Below are 21,761 nucleotides of genomic sequence, written 5' to 3' on the forward strand. Positions count from 1 at the left end.
TACGAACTTTGACAATTGATAGGTAACGGTCATCTTTGTTGAAGCTACATCTGTCAAATCAGTTGGCATTCATTCAGTCTGTTTTGTCAAATTACCATGGACGTATATAACATTAAACAACACGTGCAAATAATAAAATTGTTTCTATCGTCACTGTCTGTGATATTGTGCAGTAGAATCCGAGACAGCCAATTTCGCGTCGCTCACAAACTCGGCCTTTCAGATCACAACTTGGCGAATTTTGCATCGTGACTTAGGCCTGCATCCTCAAAAACATCTTGCGGTTCTGGTGCAGGTGTTTTTAGTTGCAGACCCAGGACAGAGTTATCTACCTGCCTAGAAACTTATGCGACTGTATTTCAAGCGGAAATTTACGCTATTGAATTGTGTGCTGAGAGATTGGATAAATACAACCTCACACACAAGTCAATAAAAATATTCTCGGACAGTCAAGCGGCGTTGGAAGCTCTTGGCTCCTACCAAGCAACGTCTAAATTGGTAGCAAACTGCCAAAAACGACTCTCCTCGATAGGAAGACTTAATAGATTTTCTCTGGTCTGGATTCCTAGCCATACTGGCCTGAAAGGCAATGAAGCTGCTGACTCTCTTGCAAAGGAGGGTGCTGCAAGTGGCTTCATCGGACCAGAACCTGTCATTGGCATCGCTTTGGACTTTGCCAAACAAACACTGAACACCTGGATGGCAAGAAGATTTATGAACTTCTGGCAGAATCTTCCAGGATTGGCTCACTCCAAGGCGTTTATTCACCCTTCGAAGCGTGATATCGAACAGGTGTTGGACTACAGTAAGGATGAACTACGATGTCTAACAGGCCTTCTTGCAGGTCACTGTCATTTAAATCATGATATGCAGAGACTTGGACTGTCGGAAGACAGTGTGTTTCACCTCTGTCTGGAAAATGATGAAGCAGCAGAGCATATACTTTGTGCCTGCCCCACTGGGGACCGAATCAGGTTCAGGTTCGGCAGATCCGTACTCTCACCATCTGACCTGAAAGGCCACTCACCATACAAACTAATCGACTTCGTTGAGAAGCTGGGTTTATTTGGCCGAGTGTGAATAGGTGTGAGCCACAATAAACCCTTGTCAGTTGTGGTGGAGGGTCGAGTAGACCCACTCACTTTATACCTACCTACCTACCTAGGCATGGCATCCGTACAAAACTTAACTGTCTCAGGAACTGGAGGTAAACGACCATAGACATAGACGTGTGTTCGTTGAATGGGCTCTGGATCAGTTGAAAACTGACCATATTTCCATCATAAAATCATCTTCAGCGATGAGGCCCATTTCTGGATGAACGATACTACTGCACATAAGATCCAAAAGTCACTGTATGGTGTGGATTTTTAAAATGACGTTGGCCAGGCCATCACTGTCAACGGCTAGCACCATAGGTTGATAATTACGAACTTCTTATGGCCTGAATTGGATGATCTGGACACCAACGACATGTGTTTTCAACAGGACGGCGCTACGTATCACACAGCTCATGCCACATTGGATATTCTGCGCGGGCGATTCAAGGACATGGTCATCTCACGTGGAGGTGATTGAACTGACCACCAAGATCGTGCGATTTGCCATCTTAGGCTATTTTTGTGGGGTTTTCTTGAGTGTATGCCACAACCCACAAACCCCACAAACCACAGCAGTTCTCAAAGCCAACATAACCGATTTCATTGGTCAAATACAGCCTGATTTATGCACATAATTACATCAAGAGGTCTTTCAAGCGAATAACAAATTTTGATGATATCTCACACATACTTTGTTTTATTCGTATTTAAAGATGAGGAGCGCTTAACGAAAGACCCTATATATTCAAATTGCTATGGATTATTTATATGTCGGTGAACGATAGTGGCTTCAAGGTCATTATTGAAAAAACGGAATTGATGTTATTCAGAAACTGACAGATAACCTCTGAGTGCAATACCTCAAGAAAAAAGTATTCCTATGAATGGACAAAAAATAAAAAAATGTAGATGGAATTGAATATTTGTGTGTGGTCATTAACATTTTTCAACCAAGTAGACATTCATGAAATACAAATCAATTCAGGGAGCTAAGATTATAAAAAAAGGAAAGAAGAAAGAATAAAAAAAGGTGCTGCTTCGTTGGCTCCTGTTCATAAAAGAGGACGTATGCCTCATTACTCACAAGTGGATTTGGCCAAATTGGGAACACGTGTAATTCATTGTATTCATGCCACGTGCCACTATATGGGTGTCTGCAATATGCTGTGTAATGCCCGTTGTGAGTAGTCCCACTGTGATTTGAAAGTGCATATAGATTATAATGACAAGGAGCCACATCGTCTGCTGCATAATTGCTGATATCTAATCCATCTGAAGAAAAGTCAATAGAAACATTTTATTTGTCTCTGAATCTTTCCTTTGGAGAGAATCTTTTCAAATAAATTACTAAAGTACGGGGAAACTTATATATTGATGGGGACTTTGTACATTTTCTTCTTTGCTTGCACCTCGAACACATTGGTTTTTCATCTCCATCCTCTCTTATGAGCAATGTGACAAACTCAATTGGCCAGTTCTTTGTGGTATGGGAAGAGACAAATCCCAGAAACGATCGAAGGTTACTGATGAGTGTCCACAGTACTTCATAGTGGATTTTAATTGACCAACGATCTTAGAGTTTGTTCATATTCAAATATCTCAGCCAGGACTCTTGTGCTTTTCTGCTGTCGCTCAATTTTTCGTCAATCTCCGTTAAGATCGGTTCAGGTTTCTCAGTAATTCTGTTGAGGTCCTCATGTAAACCTTCTCAAAGATATCGAAGGAATTCGTGGGCGTCTTGATGGGCAGAACCCATGAATCGAGGGGCAAATCTTTGATACTGACTTTTGAAGTAGACTGTGCTAATTACTCTATCAGATGAATCTTCTGATCACAATTCCTTGATAACTTCTGCGAATTAGAACACAATGTACATTGTATTATAACGAAATAAATGGATTCATTTGAAAGAATGAATAGGTATAGAACCATAAATTTATATATTCCTAAATAATTCTCAACCATTAACTTTTAACCCTGTCTATTCTAATTTTGGTTAATTATGCAATAAACTTTGTTGTATATTCTATATTTAGAAAAAATCCCTGCGAGAATCTTTTCTGGAGCAATAAAGATTAATTTTATTATCTACCACATTTTAATACCATACCTTTTTCTATTTCAGAAATGAGACATATTGTCAGGAAAGCTAGTATGTTAGATGTCAACCAAGTGAAAGTATCTCTGAAAGATATCGTTTGCTATCTGTCGCTTCTGGAAGCAGGAAGACCTGAGGATAAACTAGAGTGTAAGTGAAGTTCTTTATTTTGAGTAACTGGATCTGTCATAAAAATAGATATACAAATTGCCGTCCTTGAACATGACAAAACATCACTTCAATCAAACTCCTAGCGCATTTCCAAGAGTTTCTTAATGTTGAAAACATTATCAGTATTGAACCAAACTCTGCCAGTAAAATGAAATATTGACGACCTCTTCGAGAAAAAACAGCATTGCATTGAATAATATCCATTTCCGTGTGAAATAATAATACTAACTGAAGGAAAATGAAGTTGTTAAGTAGTTATTACTGATACTCAATATAAAAACATCAAGTGTGGTGTACCTGAAGGAGGGCCTCTTGAACCGATTACCCTCTTGATATACAGAAATAGTTTACATTCAATAGAGATATGTTTCAACAACGAGGTGAATCCGAAGAATGAAATCTGATACCTTCTGACTGCAAAGGCAAATATGGATATGACCTTCTTTTCTACTACTGAAAACCTTTCTTGTTATTTCCAAAATCAAGTGCCTTTGATTAAATACAAAGACGAGTTTATGCGTCTTCACATTCAATTTCAAAATTGAAGGTGGAAAATTTGTTATTCTATTAATATCAACTTCAATTGTATGTGAAATGTATTTTCAGTAAGAAACACATTTCGGTGTTTTCAGTTATGTTTCGCCTATACGACACAAATGGCGATGGAGTGTTGGACACAAACGAAATGGATTGTATTGTTAACCAAATGATGACTGTGGCTGAGTACCTCGGATGGGATGTCTCAGAACTGAAACCGGTAAGTTTTTCACAAATTCACCGAAAACATTCGCTGTTGATGGCTGCCAAACAAATACTGCACATTCAGCGTCTTCAAATATATGCTTTATAGATTATGTACTTTCTAATATTTTATATTTTTGTGGTAGATCTTACAAGATATGATGATCGAGATCGACTACGATGCGGACGGAACTGTATCTCTGGAAGAGTGGAAGAGAGGAGGATTGACCACCATACCATTACTAGTATTATTAGGACTGGACTCTCATGTCAAGGAGGACGGAAATCACTTGTGGAGATTGAAGCATTTCAGCAGACCTGCGTATTGTAACCTCTGCTTGAATATGTTGGTTGGATTGGGCAAAAAAGGATTGAGTTGTGTATGTAAGTATGAAATGACCAGACAAGTTCAGAAATCAAAGTCTACTTTCTACGCTAAGATCTGATATATTTCAACAACAACTGTCTTATCACATGATTAGCAGTGCGACCGTCAAAAGTGAAATAGAGAAAGAAAGATTTTTGGCTTTCTAATTCTCCACCTTTATTAAGAAATAGTAATGATGAGGAAGTAGAGAGACAACATTTCTGTTTCTGTTTAAAATCTTCCGCTTCCGCGGTCAGTAGTATGTTGTCCTAGAGTTCGGGTTGAACCGCGCCTGAATTTTTGTGTTCGACGTTTCGGCTCCGATTTTGGAGCCATTTTCAAGAAATTGATGTGACTTGACGTCGGGGCCTCAATCTGCCCACTCCCCAGGTCTCGTCATCTGTTCTAAGGTCCCAATCTGCCTACTTATTAGATTCAATATATTCCACAAAGGCTGTTGTGAGTTATCATTGCTAAGTAGGTGCCAAGTTCGGATTTCAGATATCTGTTGTCTGTGTTTTTGATTGTGAATTTTGTGTTAAGGAAGCCGGGTTCCAGTTTCGTGTTTCAATAACATTTATGCACTCTCGAATTACAGAGGCACCACTCATAGTGGGCATTGTACGGCATTTTGATGACACCCATATGGCGATACGTGGTACGAATATAACCATTCTGTTATTTCGCCAACGAATCCTTGCATTCTCTTCTATGAACTGAAGGTTGAACTGGTGAAGCATGTTTCACTACATAGTAATTTCATCAGTTGAACTGATGAAACTGTCGTGTAGGGAAAGGCATTTTGAATAAAATTTGTAGTGTGAAAATGTGTAATAATTATTATCATCGATAATGCATACCAAGAATAAATTGAAATAGGAGAACCGGGTTTGAATCTCAGTCGGGGCACATTTTTTCCAATTTTCACTTCATAATACTCGTAACATTGTCTGTTTTTTTCAATAATCTTGTATAGTATACTGAGTTGTATAGGTCTTTTGTTGGATGCTTATCATATCATCATAGTATTGGTTGACCATAAATTGCTTACCTCTATTCGCATAAGTATGTTACCTTAGATTCGAGTGTACTAATGAACAACTTGAAGAAGAGTAACAGTTGCTTAACGAGGTGGTAAATTGTAACGTGTCTTTCTCAGCTCGATAAAATTTTCAATATAAATCAGTTTTGTTGAAAATGTTTTACTAATAGATTTCTCTCGTTGATTTCTTCGACAGAATTACTAACGTCTCAAAATTCAAACAAAAGTTTTTCAGGTTGAATATTTCATGTAGATATGTAGGTATATCAATCTTATTTTTCCATTTTCAGTTTGTAAATATACGGTACACGAAAGATGTGTCGCTAGAGCTCCAGCCAGCTGTATCGCAACCTACGTGAAGAGTAAAAAATCTTCTCAAACTTTGCAGCACTTCTGGGTAGAAGGAAACTGTCACGGAAAGTGTGCCAGATGTCGGAAACCTGTCAAAGCGGGCATCACCGGTTTGCACTGCAGATGGTGTCAAATAACGGTAAGTAAAATCTTGTATGTTTCAATTTTGTTTTTTTTTAATCACCAATGAGCCGTTGTAGAAGCTACAAGCATCAAGTTACATCGATTTCACGAATAATTTTGTGTTTTTTCGTAGTTGCATAACAAATGTGTGTCGCAAGTAAAAGCTGAATGCGGTCTAGGAGAACATGCCGTCCATATATTGCCTCCCGTTTCCATTTGTCCAATTGTGTTAGATCGGCAGAGATCCGTGCAGAAAAGAGGTTCGAAATACGGACATGATAATGTAAGTAACAATTTTTTGCAGTTTTCTAGTCTTCTTCCTAATGTTATATCATACATTTGAAACCAAGTAATTATCTAGTTCTTCTTCTTCTTCTTTTATTTAATGCGATGGTCCCAGCGTCCATAAGATGGCGCTATAACGACCAGGTCTCTTCCCGTTGTGTAATATACGCAAAGAAAACTTTGTCCGGGAATTACAATCATTTTGTCTTTTTTTAATTTTACTTTTCATTTTGCAAGTGATATCAACTTTCTAAAAAAACATGAAGGTATATATTGTTAGATTTTCTCAGCAACGACTGTCAATCCCACTAAACTCATACATCACTGATTATGTCTGCTGCAGAAGCGGACGAAACGTTTGGAACGTCAGGGTAAAAACGACCACGGCTTACCAGTAGGTTCTCTTCAATCGTGTATCCGGTGTATCCGGTTATAAATTGATTTTCATTGTAGAGTTGATCGCAAAGTTTTAAAAACAAATTATGGCCCGGAATAGACAGTCAATCTCGTTTTCTATCTCTTGAAGGGTTCCATATCAAATTCAAATAAACAACCGGCCATGTCCTTCCAAATAACGACATCCCCGAATGCAGTGCCTCTGCTGGTCTTCATCAATCCCAAGTCAGGTGGACGACAGGGTTCAAGAATTTTGAGAAAATTCCAGTACATACTCAATCCAAGACAAGTACATATCCTGGGAACTGGTAACGGTCCCATGGCTGGGCTCAGCATGTTCAAGGACGTCCCGAATTTCAAGGTGGTCTGTTGCGGAGGTGACGGCACCGTTGGATGGGTTCTGGAAACTATGGGTTGGTATTTTCAATTAATATTTAGAATACATTTAAAAGGTATTCGGTGTGAATCTTATCAGATATAAATAAATGAAAAAAGATATAGGTACTTTTTAATTTATGTTTCAAGTCATATCAAACCGACTCTCTTTAATATTAAATACATTCATTTTCTTAATGAAGAATCTGATTTCTCTCGATTAGTTCTACAAAATGGGTAGATCAGATATAAACTACTCCCAATGATAACAACACATTCCAATGGGCCCAAATCGGATCTGTATATTCTCTCAATTATTTATGTTGTCATAACTTGATATAATCAACATTCACTGCAAATAATTTTCCTAAAGTTCGTAAATTATAAAAATACAAAACTTGATACACCAGAATATCCAGTTGTAACATCTTCGAACAGGTGATACTTCAGTTTTAATAGCTACCGAAACTAGATATGTTAATATAAATTTTCCATAATTGGTGTTCATTATTATGCATTTCGAACTTGTGAAATATCTGTTGCAAAGTAGGGTTAAAAAAATTAAGATTTATTTTCCCAAGAAAAATACATGTTAAGAGTATAAAAAACACAATAATTCAAAATTATAACATAACTAAGTACGAATAGAGCAACAAAAAAAGATGAATCAGAACTGAAACTACACACACAAGCACTCACCAAGCACATGTTCAAGGCCATATGGTCTGACACGTAACTCAACGTCAAGCGACGTCATTCAAGATCAAGGTCAAGTGGTGGAAGAGGTCCTCAAGCGGCCTTAGGCAACTACTACACGTGCATAGATCAAGGTCATGAGACATCTTTCATGGTAAAACGTCAAGGTCACATACCGAAGGCAGATCCGAATCTTGAGATCAACTCCCATGTTCATGGCCATATAGTCTAACACGTAAGTCAAGGGCATGTGACGTCGTTCAAGGTCAAGGTCAAGCGGTGGAGGGAGATTCTCAAGCGGCCTTAGGCAACTAATGGAATCAAAGAACATGCAGTCAACGGGATATGTCGCTTCAATATCTGAATCGAACCTAAAATCTCAGCTGCTATAACTACAATATGCGCACACAAACGTTATTAATTTTGAAAGTCAAATCTGAATGCTTGAAACAAATCTTTTTTTTTTGTTTTATACAAGTTGTTTGTAGAGTCCTTGTAGTTTAACTAGAATATACACTTCATACACTTCTTATACTAATACCTATTACATATTGAAATTTTAAATAAAAATTGAAATATTTCAATGGTGAACATTTTTTAAAAATAAAATCCCAGTTATGGAAGTTATTTTCTTTCTTATCATTTGAATATGTTGTATCCATGATGAATTTTCATCTAAAATGAGATTAGGAAATTTCTCACTAGGAAAATATTTGAAATTTTTAATAATTACATCATGGAGTTCATGGAATTGTTTTAATTTTTTCAAATCAAGTGGTATAGCCCTTTTTGATATAAAGTTATACGTGAAGAAGTCCTTATCTTGTCTATGACCCTTTGGTATTCCTCCATATTTTAACGGGTAACATTTAATTAATTTCTATATCGCTCGCCTCTCCTCTTTACGTTTAATGTTTTCTAATTTTATCTTCAGCTTTGGAAAAAAATGAGAACTTCCAATCTCTTGTACTCTTCTTTTCTTTTATCAAAAGTTTGGCTCTGACCATAAAATAGTCACACATTGATTTCTTCTTTCTGTTTATGACTAGTTTGGGTATTACTTTCCTTTTATAATGTGAACTGTTCAATTGAGGTATGTTTACCATGATCAGTCAATATTTTTGAAATACAAAACTAATATGTATTTCTTTGAAATTATCCATTTTTCTTATCATATTTGTACCGTTAAGGTCACGAAGAATCAATAAATAATATTGATTTTTTCACTTTGATGAATATTTCTTCATTCTTTAGTAAAAAATCGGACTTGCATTATCTTGAAATGTCGAATTTAAGAAATGGTGATTTCTTTCTACCTGTTCCAACCTAGTATTTTTTTGCGGAAATATCTGTAATTCAAGCGAAAGTTTTACCAAATCATAATTATTGTGATCCAAATACTTCCTACATATATATGTAACGCCGTTTCAGATAAAGTAGAACTAGAATGCCAACCAGCGATTGCTGTGATTCCCCTGGGCACAGGAAATGACTTAGCGAGGTGTTTGCGATGGGGAGGAGGTTATGAAGGCGAATCGATACACAAAATCCTTCACAAAATCGCTAGGGCAACCAGCGTAATGGTCGACAGATGGCAGATCGAGCTGTACGACACCGCGGCACCAGATCCCGATCAGAAAATCGACACTAGGATTCCCTATAATATCATAAACAATTATTTCTCAATAGGCGTCGTAAGTACTGTGTCTCATATAGTTCTGAAGTGTTCCTCTAAAATTGTTATGAATTAATATTCAGGATGCTGCAATTTGTGTGAAATTTCATCTTGAAAGAGAAAAGAACCCCGACAAATTCAACAGCAGAATGAAAAACAAGCTGTGGTACTTTGAATACGCTACTTCCGAGCAGTTTTCAGCTTCCTGCAAGAATCTGCACGAACATATTGAAATCAGTGTAAGAATCAATAGTTTTTATATGCTCCAATGTCCAGACAATTTTTTCAGTGTGATGATGTTGGGTTGGATTTAGCCAACGGGCCACCGTTGCAAGGGATTGCCCTCCTCAATATACCATATACCCACGGAGGATCGAATCTTTGGGGTGAACATCTGTCGAACACCAAACGGAAAAGCAAACCCAAAAAACGGCAGAAAGACTTGAGCACCAGCAGTTTTAATTCAGTGGATCTCAGCGTGGCGGTGCAAGGTTAGTTCAATTTATTTTCTATGTTTCCATATACAGAACACCTCATTTTCAAGGTGGAACAAAACTAAGAAAGTAGTGTTACGTTTTTCCCCGCGGGTTGACCAATAATTGACTACACTGAACAGTATCAAACTCAACTTTATTTCACTTTAAATACAACAAACACTTCAACTTAAACTTCAACTATTATTCGAATGTCTATCGCCTTACTAGATCGCTTCGCGTACCGCACTGTAACTTCCAGTTGACTGTGTCGATATGCTCGTGGCTAGCGTTTATATATCGTAATCGAATGCACTAGAAAACTTCGCCGAAATTCCATCGCTGCATGTAGAGCGACAGCGAACATCATACATTCGCACGCTCTTTGCTACGTCACAATTGGTTTATGGCTACCAGTGGCGGCCGGCGTTATTTTCTTTAGGGCATGATTTAAAACAGTAGTAAGAATTTGGATCTCGAATGCAAATATGAAAGAATTCTAAAATTGTTTGCAAGAACAATAAATTAAGACTTTTCATTTATAATAGGGGAGCCCAAGCGGGCATTTCGGGATTTACTAAAGCGTGGCAGATTAATATACAGGGGGATACCTTGTACCCGGTTAAGTACCTCCACCAAATATGAGCCCAATATATAAGGCCGCCTGTGAGGGATAAAGGATCAGATTAGTAAAAAACTGATCACCAGAAATTCTCGAGTGCGTCAGATTAAGGTAGGTTGAGTTAATTACCTGCTAAAAAGTGTATATTCCAGTAATCTGACAATTTGAGAGTGACGTAAAGAAAGGGGAGGGCAGCAAAGTTGTAAAAAAATAACGTCATTTCGACATTCTCGAGCGTAGCTATTTTTTTTTATTTTGAAGGAAATAATTCAATGATAACGAAATAATTAAAATAGATTATATCAGATTAAAAATCTTATTGGAAAACATAACCTAGAAAATTGTCTTACAGTTCAAAGATATTGAAAACACAACGGGTTCATTTCTTGAAATAATAACGGAGTTTCGAAATGTACAAATGTACAAAATGTACAAATGAAAGGTAAATTTGGAAAAAGGAAATGTTGGATAACAGTTGATACCAATAATCTGACGATTTCCGCAAGCCGAAATAGCAAAAATTCGTCGAGAAAGTTTAATGCGTGCAGCTGTGTGATACCTATATTTCCCTCTCCGAGTTTCTATTCCTCTATTCTCAATTCACTTTTTCTCTATCTATTACTCTCTCACTCCGTCCCCACTCTGAATTCTGTTGCCATGACGCCATCACAGCTGATCACAGAGACTTGTTCGTGATGAAGATGATGATTAATTAATCAATTAATTGATGGATGTAGCCGTTACTACGTGGTAGGAAATCATAATGAAGAAAAGTGAAATGAAACTTTCTATGTTTTTTACCACTTTTATTTGTAACTAACGTTACTGCAGTTTCGTCCTATAACGACATTTTCAAACTTATACAATATATAATGACATTTTCAAACTTATACAATATATAAGTTTGAAAATGTCCTTAAAGGACGAAACTGCAGTAACGTTAGTTACAGATAAAAGTGGTAAAAAACATAGAAAGTTTCATTTCTCTTTTCTTCATTAATTAATCAATTGATTATGAAGAATTATTTTTTTGAGCATTTTTTTTAAATTAGTCTCTTATAAATACAAGTATTCTACTTAAAAAACATACACTTATTTATTTGCATGCTATTTTCTGAACTTTTCAATTAATTAAGTTCAATGAATTAAAAAAAAAATTAAAAAAATATTGTTTTTGTCAGATTAAGCGAATCCCTCTAGATAATCGTCAGATTATGAGACAGCACGTCTAGAACATAAAGATGAACCATATATATCTTAATCTGACGCGCTTGAGTATTTCAAAATGGCAAATTTTTTTTGCACATTATAATAATGGCAGCGAGTTTGCGTCAGATCGAAATCGTCAGATTATTGAATGAGAGCTTTTTTTTATTGCACTCAACGCCCCCTTGGAAAATCTGACGCGCTCGATTAAATATTTTTTCCTTTCACTTTTAACCCTTACGTACAACCACCCACATCAAGATCAACATACCAACATTATTGAAAATACGTAGGACATTGATGCTATCAATATCTGACGCGCTTGAGTATGTCCATGCAACAGTATTTTTTTACATATTTAAAAATCTATAGCCGCTTCCCCTACGGATCAAAATACATATATTGTATAACATTTTTTCTTCTTATCATCTAAGCTTTGCAACCTAAAAGGTCTCTATGACGCTCGAGTAAATCCCCATTTTGCATCGTGGGCTCCCCTGCTATTAGAAGTCTTTGAAAATAGTTCAAAGTTGAATATCCACATACTTTTGTTGGAGAGATTTCTTTCAAATTCGATAATGAATCACTTAAAGATGTGGACTGCTTTGGTACAGAGGTTATTTCGTTTAATAATTTGAGATCTAATATTGAAACAGTATTATAATGAAAGTTATCGAAGCCCGTATATATCTTTATGGTACACTACTATCAATTCTTTCGATATATCTGAGTTTCGAGTTCACTTTCTCTGAGAATAGTCACTGTTAGAGAATCCTACAATAAATGATACAACAGGCTTATTTCCAGATATTGGAGATGGCCTCATAGAAGTTATAGGACTGGAAAACTGTTTACATATGGGACAAGTGAGAACTGGACTCAGAGCTAGTGGTAGAAGATTAGCACAATGCTCTTCAGTACTGATAAAAACCAAAAAGACTTTTCCAATGCAGATTGATGGAGAACCCTGGATGCAGCCACCAACAACCGTAAGTTGTCAATGATATTAATTATCATCAAACTCGAGGTTATAACAATATGTGTATCGAAATAGTTCGAAAAAAAATAGAATATAATATAATAAATAAAAATGATATTTTCATATTATTTGTTAAAGTATCATTAATATCTACCTGTGGTGCACTGTTTGGAACCTTTGGTGTAGTAATGAATATTACTGGAGTTTTTTTCCCAACAACAAACTGTTATTTTAACATCTAGACACGTGTTTCGATCACCACCAAGTGATCATCTTCAAGAGGAAGATGATCACTTGGTGGTGATCGAAACACGTGTCGAGATGTTAAAATAACGGTTTGGTGTTGGGAAAAAACACCAGTAATATCATCGATATTATTTGAGATGTTTTGATTAATATTCCCGTGCCATGTTTCAGATACGTATCACCCATAAGAACCAAGTGCCAATGTTGATGGCACCAGCTCCAGAAAAGGGAAAAGGCATCTTTAGATTCTTCCGCAGGTAGAAACGTACTTCTTACCTGAAAGTGATATTATTATAAACTATTCCTTAAATCTCTAGTCTTCGAATATTCTTAATTTTTGAAAATGACAATAATATTATTTATTCTATATTTTTGTGTAGACTTTTCATATTGTCAGTATTATTTTTTAATTTATTCATGGAATAACGTATATCTTAGCTTGTTGGATGTTTTGATCGCGCTGGGGAACTGTTAGCTAGTTGACTAGTTTTTCTCAGTGTACAAATTATAAAAGACTATGTACTGTTGTTTAAATGTTATAAAATTTCATGTTCTATTCGTTTCGTTGTCGAAATAATATTGCTGATGCTTTTCATACAAGAGTGATCTTCGTTTTAGAACACAACTGTCAAGTGTACCGTCTAGAAAACCATAGGGACCATTTTGCTTAAACTTATCCCGCCAAAACATACCTTGCTCCGTTATATAATAGAATTTCATAATATTTTTGTTCGAAAGTTTTCACAACTTGAAGCAGACGTTCGTGATAAACTATTAAGTCTGATCGTTCAAGTTGAATTATTTCCATTTACCGAAATAACTCTTCAGTTTGTGAAAATGTTTTCGAACCAGAACCTTAGAAGACTAATCCGCAACAGAAACATTTTGTAAACTATCAAGTCTTATCACATAAATGAATTGTTGAGTAATGAATTTATAGGCATTTATAATCACGTAGGGCAAGTAAATACCCCATTCCTGGTGTCAAGACTTGTCATTTGATTTTCTTGAAGACCTTCATAGTTTGCGTTGGATCAATGTACGGGGTACTAGGTTCTTCATGAGATACCTCTATTGATATTGGAAAAATATGGGTACTAGGTTCTTCATGAGGTACCTCTATTGATATTGGAAAAATATCAATTATAGTATATTTGAGAAAACAATCAACCCCCTTCGGTAAACTCGTAGTTCTACAAATTTTTTCGCATAGTGAAGTTTTTGTCGAAGAAAATCATAAACAGTGGTGAGTAGATCTGTGAAATTTTTTATTTCAATGAGATGATATTTTTTCCCTAGTCTTGATGCTATAAATGTAGATTTACAAAACCCTGACTATTACGCTTATATGCGTCTGTGTATAAACTATGTTTACATTAGTAGTATTTAATATTTAATTGGTTATGGTGTAGTTTATTCATGAGAAATTTTTGAATAACTAGATTCTAGTTTTAGATGTTCTGTTAAAGCTAAAATATTTTATACTGATTTTCTAAGTAGTTCTATGTTATATTATTGTTTAGAAACTTTGACAATTTTTTTGTCTGTAGGTTGAATTTCTGAAATCACTGGTGTCACAAACATGTCTACACTAATATTTTGTGACGAATTATTCCGTTTCTATTTTTGTGATCTTAAAGAAGAATAATGTTTTACCCTCTAACTCATTTCTTTTAATATAGTAAAATTTCGAATGTTTCACCAAAACTGAATTGTTCAACCATTCACAAAAAAAATGTGGCATTTATGGGGGGGCACATAAACAAATTTGAACGAATTCAATATCAGATTTTATTCATCCAACCTATCAAATAATTGCCTGACTATCTAGACAAATCACCTAGAACAGAAAATTGCTCACTTAACAAAGAAATCGATTTCATGCCAAAAAATCAGAAACATACATTCCATTATTTCAGGATTGATCATAAATCTTCCATCAAATATTAATTGATATTATCAACCATATCAATTTTTACGATGAAGGAAAATTAAATTTTTTTCCTTAACGATGATTTCAGGAATTTTTCCAGAAGGTTGAAAATATGTATCAAAATAGAAAACTGCCAGTAGAGACGGCGGACAAGTTTTGAATTGCTGTAAAGCTTTAATTGTAAAATAAACATTGTATATTGGTAGTTATATTTTAAGACATTTCGCCTTGTATATGTAAAGCTTTACGTCCAAATTGTAGATTTTTATAAAATAGCTGCAAAATTAGGAATCGCTACCGAAAGAGAGATGTTCTGAAATATTGTAAGAAAATAGAATGCACTGGATTTATAGTCTGCTTACACTTTAGAACATCGTCTTCTTTGATATTTACCTCATATTTTTCAATATTGCCCTGAGCGTGCCCCAGTAACAGGGTAGTTCTTTAACATCCTGAAAAAACGTAGCGCCTTGTACCTTTCCAAAAAATCTGATTGAATTTATACAATTGATCTTTAATTGTTCACATTTGAATTCGTCTCAATTATAGTTTTTGGTATATTTGAGGACGATATTTTTTCAAATTCTCTGTTCAGTTGGAGTTTAATTTTTTCATCTTATTTCACACTCATCAAAATTTTAATCTATGTTATGAATTTTGATATTTATTAATAAATATTGTGCTCGTATAATAAATATAGGCATTTCATTTATACCCGTGAAGAAACCAAAGCAAATAAGTTCAGATTTTGAGTAAAGCTAAGACATATGGATATTTGAAGTCATAATACAATATCAATAAATAGAAAACTCTGAAGTTAACGTTTTCTCAGTTAACTCAGACTTTCGCGTCTATTCCCTAATACGTTGTACGTTTTCTTTTTAAATAAATTATTGTACAAGAGCTACAGCAATACTGAACTCTGGAATATCTTCACTTCATTATCCCCTGAATTAGTTTCACGTTTTATTTTCGTAGAATATTTATTACATATAATAAATCATTGACTTAAATGTCATACCATACAAGGATAGGGTCGAATATTAGGGAATTGATGATGAACATATTTGTTGACATACGAAAAAATTTCGAGGATGCCTGTACAATTTTGTTTTATAGCCAAAAATATCTAGATGTTGGTAAGATGTGAATGAGAAACGAAGAGATTTACAATTAATACAAATTAATACAAAAAACCATATATTTGGCTCACGATACACAAATACATTTTGAATTTTAAGAAACCATCATTTTTATTCATTGATAAAAGGACCTCTCTGTCAACAAATTCCAAAATATTAATCTTAGGATATGAAAGATCGATTAGTATTGAGTTTTCAGGTTCATATATAGATGAAACTCTTTCGGTGGAGTACCCAGATTGGTTTAATTCGAAAAAAGTCAGCACCAATCATATAGATACCATATAAAATAAATAATATGAATTATATTAATAAGCATCTGAAGCTAATTCAGTTTTCTCTGTTTCATTCAAAATTACAAAATTTTATTAGCAGAGAGGTAAACTGTTTCGAAAACAACTTTGAAAGTACAAGCTAACATATACTGTTGTTAAAATTCTCAGAAAGTCATACCACTGGGTCAAAAATTTACTAGTTAATATGGGTGTTGAAGACAACATTTTGGCAGGTCAACATGGCCTCTTCGGTCACCGACTTTAAATAACTTGACCCGAGAAAAAGAAAGGCCAAGAGTTTTGATGAAACGCGGTCATCTAAGTTGTAACAAGTATTTGCTTGATCTTCACGCAAAAGCAGAAGTGGGTCATTTAGATTTTCCTCTCCATAATGATCTGAAAAATTCCAAAACGATCCAGACTATTATCATATATTCCAGAATGTTTTTCCATCTCCTAGAAAATGACAGTCCTTGTATATTAAAAAGGACTCCTTTCAGATAAAAAAAAACCTTTTTCATGGTTGGAGGATAGAGGGCTATGACAACATCGTTCCACGATGATCTGAGATATTCCCGAACGTTCCATATTATTCCCAAACTATGACAGAAAAAATGGAAGGCATATATGTTCTCCCACCCGTGCGAAACCGGTTCGTGTCATTGCTAACACTGGATAATTTTGACGTCATTACACCACAGAGAAATAGGTTCAAATTTCAAATTTTGTGGCAAACTCGAAATCAACTTTGAAAATACATGCAACTTCTGTAACACAAAAATGTTAAGGAGGGTCCTTTCCACAAGGTGGCGTTAGCGTCAATGTTCAAAATTGTAATCAGTCCGTGATTCTATCTAATAATTAATCTTTGTAATCAATTTGTATGGTAGTTTTCACGCCATATCTTCTGGGATAATATATTGTTTTACATTTCATTCATTTTTAGAATACTTTAGTGCCACATTTACGAATAGTCAAACCAAAAGCTCCGTCAATTCATCAACTCGCTAATTCCCAAGTTTGACACCACGCAAGTCGCCAGGAAAATCAATAGCTAGTGACGGAAAATCCAAACCTCCAAATCAATTGAGAAACGTTCTTTAAGATGCATCATCTCGTTAAATTATTCAAACTTGACCCTTGACTGCTAATAAACAACAAAATGATGAATGGAATCGCTTATAATGATACCAAACACAATTACATGTATAACAATTTCCTACTTAACAGAATAAATCACACAACAGTGGCAGCGTATCCGTTCAGATAATTCGTCTTCATCTTCACTAATATTTTCGAAATCCATTTTCACTAGTCTGACTGAATTCATTGTTTTTGTGAAACTACCGGCCCATTTTCTTTCAATTTATATAGACATATTCACATTTAAAAAATCTTCGCCGTTAGCCACACATTATGGCCACAACATTGTGGCCACGTTGACTGCACTTCGGGGTTGACCCAACCACATTTTTGTGGACGACTGTACTACACGTATACGGGCCTTCACAAAAGTCAATACGGGCGTCTGTAGTCAACTTGCTGCTGATTTCCGCCGAGATGTCATCGCGGCATCCGCCGTACACTAACCACAAACTTGCAGTCGCAAACCGCGTACACCGTGGTGTACTTTTTCTCATATTGGTCTCACAGCATTCAATTTTTAATGTCAGTTGCGTCAACTGCAAGTGCGGTTTATATGACCGCAAGTCGACCACAAAAATGTGGTTGCGTCAACCGCGAAGTGCAGTCAACGTGACCACAATGTTGTGGTTGCCACAACTGCAAATATGTGGTCCGTGTACGGCCGGACTTACGGTCATATCAACCGCACTTGCAGTTGAGGCAATTGACATCTATATTTTGTGGTGTCAGAGTTTAGTGCCAGTTTCAAAATAGATTTCGAAGAAGCACTACTTCTTCTTATTATGAGAAGGAGAAGACGTAGAAAAGTACGATCGCTTTGGGTACATCCACTTCTGGCTGCGAGAAAACAGGAAGGAAATTTTTATATTTTATTCGTTCACAAAAGTCAAAACGGACGTCTGCAGTCAACTTGCTGCTGATCTCCGCCGAGATGTCATCGCGACATCCGCCGTACACTAACCCCAACTTGCAGTCGTACCCAACCGCGTACCTATTGGTCTCACAGCATTCAATTTTTGATGTCAGTTGCCTCAACTGCAAGTGCGGTTTATATGACCGCAAGTCGACCACAAAAATGTGGTTGGGTCAACCGCGAAGTGCAGTCAACGTAGCCACAATGTTGCGGTTGCCTCAACTGCAAATATGTGATCCGTGTACGGCCGGACTTAGAGCGCCCGTACACGAGCGGGATCCTGTACTATAATGATATTTGCCTAGTAAGTCAAACTAATGGCCCTACATGTCTAGCGTGTCAGATTTCATATAATTATGATATAAATGTAAAATGCAGAGAATAATAATAATAATAAATGAGTTTATTACCATTTAATAAAAAATGTATCGCATTTTGTTTATGCGGTCAGGACCACCATCCTGAAAGTCTTCTGTTGTCGTAGATAATCCACGTTTCATGACAGTTGACAATCTGATCCAAAAAAGGATCGTTTTGGTTGCACAAAAGCAAAGAATAGACAATTTTTGTCGATCGTTCAAATCGTGAGGCACCTACTTCTCGAGCTTCATGACATTTCTAATACGTTTTAAACTATCAAAAACTGCAAGGGAGCTGACGTCCAATTCTTCCGCCATCCCACGCATCGTTTGTGATGAATCAGTCTCCACTACGGTCCTCAAATCCTCGTCCTGGATTACTGTAGGTCGACCACTTAGGGGCTCATTACCGAGGCTAAAATCTCCAAAACGAAATTTCGCAAACCATCGTCGAAGCGTTCATTAACACTATCATTGCCAATTACCTGGGTGTTTTTCCGGGCTGTTTCGGCAGCGCTTTGGTTCAATTTGAATTCGTATAGAAAAATTGGCCGAAAATCGATCGACGACATCATATAGATAAGCTGAAAAGAGGCAAAAAATTATATTTTGTAAAGAATGAATAGCATCAATGTATAGAGTAGAAAATTCTCTATCGAGCAGTATATACGACACAATAGAATGAATATTTATTGAGACATGGAGATACAAAAACACATAAAATCAAAACGGACAAAACTTTTGAAACAAACTAATAAATTCATTTTTAGGAACCAAAGTTCTAGTAGTAGAGTGTTACGAAATTAAAAAATGGAATAGAAGATGATTAGAAAGCTCAGATAGTGGTCAACTTAGCATCAAAGCCTAACAAGGTACATTTCTAGCCTGTCTCTAGTCCATAAATAATTGATAATTTCAGTGCGGAAGTCTTTTCTACTGAACAAGATATTAATCCTTTGTCTTTTTGGCAGCGTTCCGTACAAAATGCCGCAATATCATGCGCATGCTCGGAAGGACCGATGTTATTCGTTGAATATGTTCAAACATATGTTCAAACAAACTATCGCTGGTGCATACAAGTCAGAGCCAGGAAGTCTAGGGATGAAACCTTACTTCTAGGTCAGGAAGTTCCCGGCACAGTTTTCATTTTCGCAAATATTATGTAACTATGCGACTCACGGGATTACTCGCATAATCACAGGGGCGTAGCTTTTGGAAATTCCTAGAGGAATCGGCTAAATGTTCCACAAATGATAATAATATGTTCGTTCCGATTATTGGAGTCCTTGGTGAAATTATTCCTCTCTACTCTCGAATCTCAAGAGTATGTCGGATTACCACATCAAGGTAGAAATCTTGGCAGGCCAAATGTAGAAAGTTGTCATTGTTGACTCATTGCGCACCCAATGATCACTCACCCCACGGTGTGGGGTAATATGCAAAACAATGTGTCATGAAACGAAAAAACGAAACAAATAATTTCAAAGCTAAAATTTACGATCCCAATACTTCAAGCAAATATGCTACCATATATCTTTCGAAGGTTAAATTAGAAGGGACATCATTGCTGACGAGACTGCGAATAATACTCGCACTTTCCCCATCTCTGTGCGCAAAGGTACTGTCCCAAGCTCTTGAGACAGTAGTACTGTCTCGAGCTCTTGACACATTAGTACTGTCCGCATAGCTCTTAAAACACACTGTTCCCACAGCTCTTGACACAGTACCTCCACAGCTCTCGACAGTGTCCTTACAGCTCTCGACATTGAGTCTTTCACGGCTGATGCCGTGAATAATACTGCGAATAATACTGTAATCAACTCTGTACGCAGTGGTTCGGTCCCCAGCTCTTGATACAGTGTATGCACAGCTCTTGACAGATCCTCACAGTTCTCGACGGTGTCCTTACAGCTCTTGACATTGGGGTCATTCATGGCAGTGGTACTGTCCCCAGCTCTTGACACATTAGTACTGTTCCCACAGCTTTTCACACAGAGGTCATTCATGGCTGACGAGAGTGCGAGTAGTTATGATGCTCCATAGGTGAACTTAGGCATGAAAGAAGTCTTTGTGTTTTTCCAATACGGATGACGTGTTCCTTGCCTATAAACGAATAGGTACTACTAATGTTTATCAGTTAAAATCATATCTGAATGATGTCGAGTCATCCTGGTTGAACAATTGGGAAAATATGGCCCGCATTTTTTCATAAAACATTTTTCGTTGAACGATACTGAAATATTTCTAGGCTATATTCATTATTCAAAACGCATTATAGTAGGCGATAAAACTGATGTAATTATCTTTCTACAATATTTAAGTGTAAGAGAAAGACTATACATCCAAGTCAGTTAGAAACATTTGTTTTTCCATTAACCAGCTGGCAGCGCCGCTTTGCGAACCAACGCTGATAAGTCGGAACATGTGCGAGCTGAGGATTAACGCGGCCTTACCTCTTAACATGCGAGTCCATACATTCATATGTTTATATAAATTCATGAATGATATGCTTCCCGAATGCCTCAAGAATGAATACAATTCTAAAGTGGAAGCCACCCATATATGAGAATTTCAAGTGATATCCGCTTAAGAAAATATAACACAAGTAATATATTATTTTACAAGATTTTCAAAAATTATTTAAGGTTTTCAATAGAAACAATTTTGTGAAAATTTGGTAAAATTCAGAAAAATATGTTTAATTTTTGCAAAGAATGACATTAATTTCTGGGAAATATGTTTTTATCAAGTCGATTTTATAGAGAAATTTCATATTTCATGTTAGTGTGTGATGTGTTTATGTTAATAGTTGTATTCAATATTTTCATTGTTATCAGCTATAATATCCCAAGGACATTGATAACTAACGAAATAATGTTATCACAGTTTTCGAAAGCACATTATTTGGTAATATCCAGACGCCGAAGGCGGAGGGATGTTCCCTAAAATAACGTGCTTGAGGAAGTTGTGATAAAATTATGAGTTATTTATCAATGTTCGAGGGATATTCGGTGAGAAAATTTTTTGCAATTCGAACAAAATTATTT

At 36.1% G+C, this 21,761-nt stretch overlaps 1 protein-coding gene across 5 annotated transcripts in view; it reads left to right on the forward strand.

Moving 5' to 3' along the window:
• Positions 1-15,574, forward strand: part of Dgk (diacyl glycerol kinase 1) — a 199,381-nt gene extending 183,807 nt beyond the window's left edge. For all 5 annotated transcript variants that reach the window (XM_074179702.1, XM_074179706.1, XM_074179705.1 and 2 more), the window contains 11 exons: positions 3,226-3,348; positions 4,002-4,126; positions 4,257-4,494; positions 5,810-6,009; positions 6,127-6,276; positions 6,805-7,087; positions 9,177-9,439; positions 9,504-9,659; positions 9,710-9,911; positions 12,529-12,710; positions 13,118-15,574. In XM_074179702.1, coding sequence (XP_074035803.1) covers positions 3,226-3,348; positions 4,002-4,126; positions 4,257-4,494; positions 5,810-6,009; positions 6,127-6,276; positions 6,805-7,087; positions 9,177-9,439; positions 9,504-9,659; positions 9,710-9,911; positions 12,529-12,710; positions 13,118-13,207 — 2,012 coding nt within the window. In that variant the 3' untranslated portion in view covers positions 13,208-15,574. The remainder of the gene's footprint in view (positions 1-3,225; positions 3,349-4,001; positions 4,127-4,256; positions 4,495-5,809; positions 6,010-6,126; positions 6,277-6,804; positions 7,088-9,176; positions 9,440-9,503; positions 9,660-9,709; positions 9,912-12,528; positions 12,711-13,117) is intronic.
• The last annotated feature ends 6,187 nt before the right edge of the window (positions 15,575-21,761 follow it).

This window comes from Leptinotarsa decemlineata, unplaced genomic scaffold, assembly GCF_025532065.1.
Source record: "Leptinotarsa decemlineata unplaced genomic scaffold, Ldec_3_MD MMD2_tig00026282_RagTag_RagTag, whole genome shotgun sequence".
NCBI lineage: Eukaryota > Metazoa > Arthropoda > Insecta > Coleoptera > Chrysomelidae > Leptinotarsa > Leptinotarsa decemlineata.